The following is a 12184-nucleotide window of genomic DNA, read 5'->3' on the forward strand; positions in this document are numbered from 1 at the left end:
CGCATGTGATAGGCTCAGTTTCACCACAGACAATGTCTTTGTAAATTTAAAGCCAATCGAATTCTATAAAGCAAGTTATATTGGGCGAAAGAAATTCTATTTATGCTGAATTAGGTCCAAAGAAATTCAAGACTGTTTAATCGAATACACCAGCTGGCCTTTACCATGAATAGAAGAAAACAAAACACACACACACAAAAGTCCACATCTTTTAGATGCCTTGTTGGTCTTTCGTTTAAAGAAACTTTCATACTTTTGGTTGATTGAAACCTATCGTAAAAATAAGTTTTAAGAAAGTCCCAATTTGATTGGGGTGGAGACTGGAAATGCTCTATGTCTGTAAAATGAAAATCCACCTAATGGCTAAATAGAAATACAATTTTGGGCTTGGGACCGCATTTGCTGCTAAGAAGAAATAGTGTGATATATATATAAATGTGTGTGTGTTACAACTTACAAGTAACTTTCAAATTTTTTCTTCTTCAAATACCTTTTTCTTGCCGAAAGGCTAGAGCTCAAGATGTATGCTTTTATGGCTGGTCTTGGATTAAGGATACTCCACATCAGCTCACACCCAAAAAGAAAAGAAAGGCTTATCATGCTCGATCAAAATAAAAAAGTTTATCTTCAAACTAATTTGAAAGAAAATTTTTCCAACCTATTACGTGATGATTGATAAAATTATTCATATGTATTTTTAGTCACATGGCTTATTTAGTAAGTCATTTAACTTGCTTAAATAATATACGTTGGTGGTTTTATGAGTTGTCTAAAATAAGTTAAAGGATATTCCTACAAACCAAAACAATCAAACCAAACAACAATATGCTCCAATAAAATAAGTTAAAGGATATTCCTACGAATGAAAACAATCAAACCAAACAACTATATGCTCCAGTAAAGGGAATAGTTACATGGCCATATATGTCAATCTATTGAATCAAATTCACAACTACATCTCTATAATGATTATTCAACACAAAAGCTTATTAATAATTTTTTTCATAAGAGAAAACATGAAAAACGAAATCTTCAAGGACTAAAAAAAAAAAAAAGAGAGAGATTTAGATATGTCACTCCAAGATAATTTTAGGCAAAAAAATAAGTTGGTTAAAATTTGGGTTAGGATCTATTTTAGTACTTAAAATATGAAGTTCATTTTTAATCCTCAAAACTTGTAAACATAACAAGTTAGTCCTTCCGAAACTTTACGGTTAAAATTCTTGCTTACATGGAAAAAAATTCCATAAAGCCACACAAAAGGTTATAATTTTTTAGGATAAAAAAAGAAATTCCAAATTTCAAGGACTAAAACAGAACTTGATTAAAATTTTAGGGACCAATAGTATGTTTTCACATAATTTTTAAAACAACTTTTCCATACTCTTTTACCAACTTAATACTAACCAAGTAATCCGCAACACTCAGGTCAGGATCATAGCAAAAAGGACTTGGAGGAAGTAGAATGGGGAATGACATGGATTTGGGCTTCATGGGCCAATGAGGGAGATCGAGCCGATGGTCCAACCAATTGGGGTTAAGTTGGACTCTTGTTCCTTTTTTGCAAGCCCAACAAGATAGCATTTATTGCTGGGCCTTAACCCGTCAGATAAAAAGCTCCTTTCAGACCCACTCATAAGACTAATAAATAGAAGATACAGATATTGATGGTTGATTGAATTCATGGTAAAGACCTGCAACACCAACAGTTTGGAACTTTTATCTTGTTGCAGATTTCAATCAATCCATTACATTCACAACACCTATTTACACCTTTGTGTCACCTACTGGTTTTGGGAGAGACAGTAAGATTCAAAAGCAGTACAACCATGTGCATGAACACTACCAAACCATTTACACAAGACCTCCATTTTCTATGATCATTCAAATGTCACAACAAATATACCTTGATTTGGCTTTAGATACTAAATTACTAATACAACAACAACAAAGCGTTAATCCCAAATTTTTTGGGGGCAGCTATGGCCTAAGGATCCTCAACAAGATAGTCAAGGTTGGCTGCATATATTCTTTTTCTCTATTCTATTCTATCCAAAGTCATAGTTTTTGTTACTTCTTTAATTGATATGTCCTTTATAACTACTTCCACTAAGGTTATTTTTGGTCATCCTCTACCTTTTTCCATTTCCTTTACTTGAATCAACTCACTCTTTCTTACCAATGTATTAATTGATCTCCTCTGCACATGACCAAACTATTTGACGTGACTTACCCTCATCTTTTCATCAATAGAGGCTACCCCTATTTTTAAGCAGATTTCCTCATTTCGAATCCTTTGGCTTTAGATACTGATCTTTCATGAAATTCCAGCTTCTTGAATTACTCCTCCTGACATGTAATGACCAAGACCTAGGGAAGAATGCAAACAATAATAAGCCCAAAATATATGGATGAAATGGAGATAACAAATAAATTCCAAAGGATAAAGGATTTAGTGGACCTGAGTTGGAGTTTGACAAAGAACATCCTGGTATATATCCCATCCATTTTAGGTTCAGATAGTCAACCAGCCAATCTTCCTGGTTTCAAAACACAAGCTTTGCACAATAAATCAGAGCAGCTGCCCTGCCAGAGAAAAATGGCAAAGCCTTTTTCTTAGGAGTCTGGGAATAACAGGTAATGAGCTGAAACCACTAAAGGACAGCTTAGCATGTGTACTTCACAGAAGTGAAATCTTAACAGAATATTTTCCCAAATGTTCAATGCCTCTTGATAAACTACAACTTGATCCCTAAAACATAAGCTATTAGGAAATGATAATTTAATCATTTAACCAACATTCTACCACCTTGATAAAATGCAAGCTTTGCAGTGAGTTAGACACTTACAAAAAGAATGGAACTGAGATGGAGCTCACGAGCTACCTTCTGAAAACCAACCATTAGGTTTTTCTTACAATATGGCTCATGAACAATTTTCAGTACCAACATATCAACTTCCATCAGATCCATCATCTACTCTCCTCTCCCCTCACCTCTTGCTTGCTAAATTCAGCACTACTTGTTTCTAATTACAAGTATATTGGATATACGAGCTCTGATTGTCTTGTTAACTGAACTAAACATTCATAAATTTGTTCAGATTGAGGGTGTGATTTATCCCGAACAATAAACTCATACACAATGCCATTCACCTCAATTGAGCTACAACCTGGAGTCTTCTCTACTCCTCTCTCCACCATCATCTTCCTTACCTTCTTAGCCTCCTCCCACATATTTGCATCCCCATACATATTTGCAAGCAAAACATATATTCCACTGTCACCAGGATCCAACTCAAGAAGCTTCAAAGCTGCCCTTTCTCCCATTGTTACATTTCCATGAATACGACAAGCAAAGAACAATGCACCCCAAAGCACAGCATCTGCCTCCATTGGCATGCATTTAATCAGCTCTTCCGCCTCTTCCAAATGACCAGCTCTACCTAGAAGGTCCACCATGCAGGAGTAGTGTTTGAGCTTGGGGAAAATATTGAATTTGAAGCTCATTTGAGCAAAATATTTACGGCCCTCGTCAACCAAACCTCCATGACAACAAGCAGATAAGACCCCAATAAAGGTGATCTCATCAGGCACCAACCCACTATCAATCATCATCAGGAAGTAAGATAGGGCATCATGTGCCTTCCCATGAAGGGCTAAGCCACAAATAACAGCTGTCCAAGTCAGTGAGTTTCTCTGTGGCATCTCTCGGAAAACCTGGAGAGCCTTTGTGATGTTCCCACACTTGGCATACATGTCAACTAGAGCAGTTCCTAAGGCAACATTTAGAAAAATATTATGTTTTTCGATGTAACGGTGGATCCATATGCCAACATCAATTGCTCCAAGTTGTGAGCATGCAGATAAGCAGTTAACCATAGTCACTTCATCAGGCTTAATATCACTAGCCTGCATTTCATGAAACAAAGCCAAAGCCTCCTTACTGTGTTTGGCTTGGACATAACCACCAATAATTGCATTCCATGAAATAACACTCTTTTCTGGCTGCTCGTAAAAAAGCTTCCGTGCAATACCCAGAAACCCAAGTTTGGCATATCCCATAATCATTGTAGTCCAAGAAACAATTGTTCTATTCTCCATACTATCAAATATTGCTTGTGCCTCCTCAAGATTTCCACACTTGGCATACATGTCCATAAGGGCATTAGAAAGTGGAACTGTCAACTCCAACCTATTTTCTTCAATATACTGATGAAATTCTCTCCCACAATTCAAATCCCCAAGCTGGGCACAAGAAGAAACCACCCCAATCATCGTAACCTCATCGGGCTTCACTCTCTCCACTTCCATTTCTCGATAAATTCCCAATGCCTCACATGCTAACCCACGTCTAACATACCCATTAATCAAAGAATTCCAAGAAACCAAATCTCTCACACAACTTTCATCGAACACCTTACGTGCCTTGATCAATTCTCCGCACGAAACCAACATATGAATCACAGCATTGTGCACATACATATACGAATCAAAACCCATCTGCAACACATGCCCAACAATCTCATCCCCCATCAACTTCCACGACAAACCAGCACAAACTTTAAGCAAATAAGTATGAGTATAATTATCCGGCCTCGAAGACCCACCATCCCTCAACATTCTCTTGTACAAAACAACCCCTTCTTCCATATTTTCACTCTCAGAGTACCCTCTAATGGCAACATTCCAAGAGAAAACATTTGGGTTATTCGAATTATACAAAATCTGAGAGCAATAGCCAAGGTTCCGACACTCAGAGATGGCGCAAAAGGCGATAAGCCGGCTTGAGGCGAAGCTGTTTGATGAAAGGCCTGTGAGAGTCATTTGGGCTTGGATTTGCTTCAACTGGGACATGGATTTGCATCGTTCTAAGAGAGAGAGGAGTGGGTTTGTTTGGACAAGAGTGTGGGTTGTGTTCCAGTTTGTGGGTCTTCTTCTTTCCTTGTGGAGTGAGAGCGAGCGAGCGTGAAGCAAAGAAGAAGAAGAGAGTGAGAGTGGGTTTGGGTTTGGGAATAAACGTAGAGATCTAAGTGTGTTCATTTCTGTGTTGCATTGTGGTTTTGGCGGGAAAAAAGATCGATTTTGTTACCAAAAAGTTTATATTACGTCAAGTGTTATAGATGTAAAGTCGAATATTTTGTTGCAATAAGTCAAAAAAAAAATATTTATTAATTTTATGTGGCTGGTTATGACCTATGGATAGTGAAAATAAAATAATGATCTATAAGAGCATCCACGGCAGATGTGGTAAAAATTATGTCATTTTGTCACACTAAAAACCTACTTTATTATTTTACCATATCATTTTACAACATCTCATTTATCAAATATTTTATCATACAATTCTATACATTAAAATAATATTTACTATACATTAAAATAATATTTACTACATATTAAAATAATATATTATCCCCTCCCCCATTATCCTCAACAACAGCAACAACATCAACGGCACAACCACCGGCCACAAATATCCACTGTGGCAACAACACCGATAGCCACCACCGACCATCACCCCCACAGCCCACCACCACTACCACTGTCACCGCCTATAGCCCACAGCCCACCACCACCCAGATCAATTGAACGACCACCTGTCGCCTACAATTTAAAAAACAAACACAAATACCCACCATCACCACCACTACAACCCACCTCTACTGCAAACCAACCACCACAATTACTCACCAATCTCAGATCAACCCAAAAAAAAAAAAAAAAAAAACCCCACAACCAGAGAGGGGCAAAGTGAAAGGCGAATAGAGAGGAGAGAGAAGAGGGTGAGATCGACGGCGGCCTCAGGGTGAGATCGGCCCGTGAGTGAGATTGGTGAGATCGAGCGTGGCTGAGATATTGACGGCGGTTGGGCGAGATCGACGGTGGCGGCTTCAGAGGGTGAGAGAGATTGGCATGCGTTTCCAAGAAGCTGTCCTCCAAGCCCTCGCCGGCGGAGCAAGCTGTCGTCGTCAGAGTTACGCCATCGTCACTGTCAGTGAACATCTCGGACTGGTCGAAGATCCTGAGAGATGAGTACAGAGATAATACAGGGAGAAGAGAGAGGGAACCGATGAGAGAGAAGAGAAAAGAAAAAAATGAAAAGAGAGGAGAGAGAAAAGAGAATAAAAAACTATAAAAAATTTTGCAACATCTGTCCGTATCGTCTCATATTTGAGACGGTACTGTAGCCGTGTTGTATAATTTTTGGAATTTGGAACATCTGATAAACCTCCATTTTTGTGTTTGGTGTGGCAAATGTGCCAAATATTTGGCATTTGGCACATTTACCACATCTGATATAGATGCTCTAATGAATAATGCTAGATACAAATTCTTTTCCAAAATTTTTTACAAATTATTGATATGACGAGTGGTTATTAATAAATAAAAAAATGATATTAATGATGGATCTAGATAAAAACCAATAAAAAATTAGTTACATCAATATTTTGTAAAAATATTATAAAATAGTTTGTAACTGTAACATTATTACTCGTTAGGATAACAGGAAAAGAAAAATGTTGGTGAATAAGCTAGAAGCTTTTCATAGCTAAATATATGGAGTGGACCATAGTTTTGTGCCTTTGTGAATGGTTGTTTGTTCCCTTAAGGAATTTTTTTAAATTATATTTTCTTGTAAAGACTTAAAAATTCAAATTCATATTTAAGTCATTAGGCTGACTGAAAAATTTATTAAAAATTGTTTTATTGAGCGGAAGAAAGGCAAAAAATATATATACATATTTTGGAAATTTTTATTTCAATTAAAGTGAATGCAATTGAGATAATTTTAAAGTTTTAAATAAAAGATTTGTTCATAATAATTATGAAGGAAGATACATTTTTTTTTTTAAGTTTTGGCTCAAGGGATGGAGAGAAGATATATTCAAACTAGTGACCTCTGCTACATGAGGCGTGATTCCAATCAATTGTTAATGAGAGAGAGAGAGAGAGAGAGAGAGAGAGAGAGATTTATCAAACAAAATTAAAATTTCCAGGTTTGGAGTATAATACAATATCAACTTTTGGCCAACATATATAGTTATATACCAGGATCCTGGACTAACAAAAAAAGAAAAAAGGTCATTTCTTTTATTAAATTAATTTGCATATGTTTTATATTTTCTTGCAACCACCAAAAGAGATTTACTTCACAAATTCTTCTGAGCATTAGAAATAGAGGCTTAAATTTTGAAAAACGACCCAATACTTTTTGTAATGGATAGTAATCATCCGCTGACTCTGAGGATGAAATCTTAGGGATTAGTGATTCAAAAAAAAAAAAAAGTATTAGGACTTGGTAAACCTTCCATGGAAATTGTTCCTCTCTAATCTGCTTTGTGAATCTCCACATTGTACATGAAACGATGGAACGTAATGTGTTTTTTTTGTGTCATTTTGTAGTTAAACTATACCTATCACAATTCACAAAACCTCTAATCTCACTCCTACCAAAGGCTGTATGGTTTAGTTGTAAGATAAAACCATCATCACCTTACTTCCATTTTGTTGAGGATAAAGTTTGGTTAACATCTTTGCATAATTTTAAATATATAACTGTTTCATTGTATGTTCTTTATGTTCTTAACATGTATGTCATATTTTGTGTCAATCGAATGTTATTTACTATTCGATCAATAAACTTATTTTTTATGCATAATATTAAAGTATAAAAACTTGAAATCAAAACATTTGAATGATGGAATAGTTATAGATCTTTAATCTTCAAGAAATTTTACAAGTATGAAATATATAAAAAGAAAATGTAATTCAATGATGGATTTATCAATATTCACATTTAATAAATAGACATTAGGTATTGAGAGCAATTGTAGCCAAATTCTGTCATTTTGTTAATAATATCAGAAACCTTAACAACAAGGTTCAAACAAGGCCGGTTTAAATACCACAGCAAAGCAACTAATTTCAGCTGAATATCTTATTTATAGCTTTCATCAAACATGCTTTCTATCTCAAGTCTCAAGTAAAAGAAAAGAATGATCCACAACATAGCAAAGCTCTTACGAAATTCTAAAGATGTGGTAAAATTCAAAAGGCGATACTTAAAATTGCTTATGAATCAATAATCCAACAAAGTGAAATTGCAACTGCTTTGAATGATAATCGAAGATTATGGGAGAACAAAAATCCTTCAAGAAGGAAACAATTTTTTCGTAGCGAAAGTCCTCTAAACTAAGTTATTCAATTGAATAAAGAATAAATTCATGAAAAGCTGAATTCAAAAAGATTTTCATCAACATCTATAGTTATATGGGAGTGGAGATGTCTCTTTGTTCATCTTAATTAGGCGCCGCCTGAACCATACTTCTTACCAAACACGATTAACTGAAGCTTGTCATAACCTGCAAGCACACCAGCACCAGCAATGGCACGGAGGATATTTGCACCAGCTCCCTTAAAGAGAGATTTGGCACCCTCATTCTTAAGGATTTGAGAGAATGCATCGAGGGAGCTCTTGTACTTGACAGCCTCACCAGATGTCATCATCATTCTTCTCCGGACCGTATCAATTGGATATGAGGCAAGGCCAGCACCATTTGTGATGAGCCAACCAAGAGCAAAGCTAGCAAAGAAACTATCCTGAAATCATCCAGAAGATATATATGAGACCAACTGCTCTCCACAAATCTAACAATTCATAGTAAACTTGAGATAGAAAAACATGTTTCATTTATGGTAAAAGAGTTGCAATATTGAACATTGCTTAGTCGAGGCACAGAACATAAAGAACTAAGCCTAAAAAACACCACAAGTTATTCTTAATTCCAAAATTTAGAAACATGTCAATAAGCCTAAATTATCAGTGACGGTGTTAATTATGGATATATCCATGCTATGTAAGTATTAAAATCACCAACAGAATCATCATATCATATCACAATTATAAATAAAATGAATCCCCCAACTAACTCACTAACCTGCATCTTTCCAGTCAGGAGCACCGGCTTCAATGAGTCATACATTCCGAAGTATAAACCACGGTACACAATGATGCCAACACAAGAAATGTTGAAGCCACGGTAAAGGCCAGCAATACCATCCGATTGGAGAGTCTTCCTGTAGACATCGATCATGCCATTGAATTGCCTCTCTCCTCCCTTCTTTGCAGCCTTGGCATCATTTGCAAGACGGGTTCGAGCATAATCCAAAGAGTAGACAAAGAGCAGGGAAGAGGCACCCGCAGCACCACCAGAACCCAAGTTACCTGCAAACCATTTCCAGTAGCCATCCTTGTCTTTCTTGAAGTTGAACAGCCTCTTAAAGTAATCTTTAAAAGCAAAGTTCAAGGCCTGGGGGAGAAATTAAAAACTAATTAAATAAACACGCGTACTGCAATAAAAGTTACTGCTAAATTGAAATGCTAGCAACATAAGAAAAGGCAAACCTGTGTGGGGAAATAGCGGATGACATTAGCTGTGTTCCCTCTCCACAATGCTACAACGCCCTCGTCTTTCATTGTTCGCTTGAAACAATCTAGAATTCCCTTGTAGGGTTCAGATAGCCGACCAGTCTTGATCATCTCATCCTGGTTCTGGATCAAGAGCTTCACACGCTCAATTGGAGCAGCAGCAGTTTTGGACACAGCAGCAGAAACTCCACCCATAAGAAAATCAATAACAAAGCCAGAAAAGCCTTTCTCTTTTGGGGCTTGGACAAACACAGGTGAGGCAAGCAATGACAAATCCTGTGTAGCTCGGCATGACTGAGTCATGGGATTTTGCAATCCTGCATTGGAGTAATTTCCATATGCAAAATTTCTCTTGTACAAAGCAGGACTTTGAAAGCGGTTTTGAACATCTTGGGAAACGCTGGAGCTGAGATGGAGCTGGCCAGAAAACTTTTGCATGACAGTTGGCTGCTGGTGCCTATCAGCCATAGCCATCACTTCTAGCAGTTAAAACCTCTGCAACCTATTTCAACACATAGAGGTCAGAGAGGACCAACATAAGAAAACAATAGCTATCTAGAATGATTGAGATAGTTACAGACCACAAAATGGTTCAATCAGTGTACAGATAGATCAATGAAAGATAACATCAAAGTTCTACACACTGAATCTTGTACCTCTTTTTTTTTTCTTTTTCTTTTTTTGATAAGTAATAAAAGTTTTATTATAGCAAAAGTGCAATGTGTTTGCAACTGTAAACTCACAGAAATGCAAAAAACGACCATTGATCAAAAAATTTATGAGCCTAAAAACACCAGAAAGGTCCAGAAAAAATCAGGTGGCAGTGTGTTCTGAACAGGAAACTGTATACAGTCATGATGAATTAGCTCAATGAAAAAATAACATCAAGCTGATTTTTCATTTTTGTGCAAGTCTGACATCTTAACTAATCGGAAAAAAACAAAAAAAACAATCCAAAATCCAGTTTTATTCGTTCACAATCAATTGAAATCGACAATAACTCCCACCTTGAAAAACAGAATCAAACAGAACTAATCTCAAAAACAATTGCTATACAAGAGTGAGCTCTCTTAGTGACTTCACTACCTGACTGAATCAGTCTACCACTTCTAGTTCTAACACCAATATTCAACACGATCACTTATTCTTATTAGTTTATATGCCTGCTCAATACTTGAGCCAATGAAAATTTAAATAACAGCATTTCCCTGCTCAGATTTACCACCATAATTCATTTTTAATTAATAAAAAATGCCCATCTAGACCATCTAACAAGTTAAAATACATCGTACCCATCACACCCCAGATCTACATCGTAGAAATTAACGTACATTTAACAATTAATGATTAACCAATTAATATTTTCCAAACAACCCATTAGAAAAGAAAAAGAAAAACCAATCAAAGTTTGAATTTTTTTTATTAAAAAAAACAACATCAATCTCAATTAATCAATTCAAACCCAAATCTAAAATCTAAACAATGAGCCTCAGATTCACATAACAAAAGCAACCATCAATCATACATGGATCTAATCAAAACCAACCTGCAGAAATGATATCCAAAGCCAAAAAACAAAAGCAGGAAGACAAAGAATGAAACAGATCAGAGAAAACCCAGAAGCAAAAAGGGAGAGATCTGAATACCCTTTTCCTAGTTTACAATCCAAAAAAAAAAAAAAAATTTATAACAACAACCTATAACAACCCGAAACTCCAGCTATCCTTAAAACAAACACAGCCAACCATAGATAGTTCACAGAAACACACAAAAACCACTAACACTTTTTTAGACACTAACACATATAGAAAAACCGACCAAGTCAGACACAAAGAAAGAGAGAGTACCGGTTGGCTCTGCCTTGGTTCTCGGAGAGTGAAAGGAAGAGAGGCAAGTGCAAAAAATGCATGAGGGTTTTGAATGGAAATGTGAGAGAGGGTTTTATATGGCTGTGGCTTATTTTCACGTAGAAAGTTCAAAGTTGTTGTTGTTTTTTTAACGTAGGGAATGTCAAATCTGTGACGTGGTGTTTTGGTTTTGGGAGTTTGGTAACCGTTGATGTGGATTGTGAGAGTGTGAGATCTGACGGTGGTGGATGGATGGGTTGACTTTGAATTTTTGGCACTGATGGCTGTTTTGTTTTGTGTTTGTTTCACTTGAAAGTTGAGGAAAATTAGGAAAGTTTGGTAAGATACTTAATTTGAAATCATGATGATTCTGTTTGGAAACCTTTTTTTTTGGTTTTTTGATTTGAAATCATGATGATTCTGTTTGGTTAGCAATGCCAACTTTGATTTGACATTTGAATCCAGATTCTTAGCAAAGCCTTGGCTGTACATGCTTTCCTTTTTGGTTTGGTTTTTTTTTTTTTTTTTTTTTTTTGGGTGTAACTTTCATAATTAATTGTGTCAGTCCAAATGAGAATTATTCACTCTTACCGAATGATTTTCTTTCTCTTACAAGGGATGTGAGTTCTTTTGAGAAACACATGGTAGGATTCCATAAAAGTGAATAATTTCTCTTAACGAAAAATCTTGTATCTCAGGTGAGTGTTTTTAATGGAGAGTTTATTGGACAGTTTTATATGTTGAATATGTATTAAAATGCATTTGTTCTTGTTACTTTATTTTATGTTGATTTTATTATGTTTACTAGAATGCTCAAAATCAAGATAACAAAATACATTGGTTCTGGTTCATCAAACTGGAAACAATTAAAATAGTTGGTGGCTGCCAAATGAAGGATCATAAATC

General features: G+C 36.0%; 2 protein-coding genes across 7 annotated transcripts; both read right to left on the reverse strand.

Annotated features, from left to right (window-relative positions):
* Positions 1-1486: 1486 nt before the first annotated feature.
* On the reverse strand, positions 1487-5122 carry LOC115975695 (pentatricopeptide repeat-containing protein At2g22410, mitochondrial). Of its 2 annotated transcripts, XM_031096598.1 has the most exons (3): positions 2850-5122; positions 2462-2586; positions 1487-2370 (listed from the first exon to the last, which is right to left on the reverse strand). In XM_031096598.1, the coding sequence occupies exon 1, from the start codon at positions 5039-5041 to the stop codon at positions 3032-3034; it is 2010 nt and encodes a 669-aa protein (XP_030952458.1). In that variant the 5' UTR covers positions 5042-5122; the 3' UTR covers positions 1487-2370; positions 2462-2586; positions 2850-3031. The 2 variants fall into 2 exon arrangements, with proteins under 2 accessions (XP_030952458.1, XP_030952449.1); XM_031096589.1 differs by having other exon boundaries at positions 2462-5122.
* Positions 5123-8043: 2921 nt separating this feature from the next.
* On the reverse strand, positions 8044-11390 carry LOC115965457 (ADP,ATP carrier protein 1, mitochondrial-like). 5 transcript variants are annotated; one of them, XM_031085964.1, is made up of 4 exons: positions 11279-11390; positions 9408-9933; positions 8941-9312; positions 8044-8602 (listed from the first exon to the last, which is right to left on the reverse strand). In XM_031085964.1, the coding sequence occupies exons 2-4, from the start codon at positions 9903-9905 to the stop codon at positions 8306-8308; spliced, it is 1167 nt and encodes a 388-aa protein (XP_030941824.1). In that variant the 5' UTR covers positions 9906-9933; positions 11279-11390; the 3' UTR covers positions 8044-8305. The 5 variants fall into 5 exon arrangements, with proteins under 5 accessions (XP_030941824.1, XP_030940888.1, XP_030942944.1 ...); XM_031085028.1 differs by having other exon boundaries at positions 9408-9926; positions 11279-11389; XM_031087084.1 differs by lacking the exon at positions 11279-11390 and adding an exon at positions 11129-11213 and having other exon boundaries at positions 9408-9926.
* Between the last annotated feature and the right edge of the window lie 794 nt (positions 11391-12184).

This window comes from Quercus lobata, chromosome 1, assembly GCF_001633185.2.
Source record: "Quercus lobata isolate SW786 chromosome 1, ValleyOak3.0 Primary Assembly, whole genome shotgun sequence".
In the NCBI taxonomy this organism is placed as follows: Eukaryota; Viridiplantae; Streptophyta; class Magnoliopsida; order Fagales; family Fagaceae; genus Quercus; species Quercus lobata.

Coding starts and splice junctions, on each gene's coding strand:
- LOC115975695 (XM_031096598.1), bottom strand. CDS start 5,041: ATGAACACACTTAGATCTCTACGTTTATTCCCAAACCCAAACCCACTC.
- LOC115965457 (XM_031085964.1), bottom strand. CDS start 9,905: ATGGCTATGGCTGATAGGCACCAGCAGCCAACTGTCATGCAAAAGTTT. Junction 9,313..9,407: donor TCCGCTATTTCCCCACACAG/GTTTGCCTTTTC, acceptor TTTCTCCCCCAG/GCCTTGAACTTTGCTTTTAA. Junction 8,603..8,940: donor TCCTGACTGGAAAGATGCAG/GTTAGTGAGTTA, acceptor GGATGATTTCAG/GATAGTTTCTTTGCTAGCTT.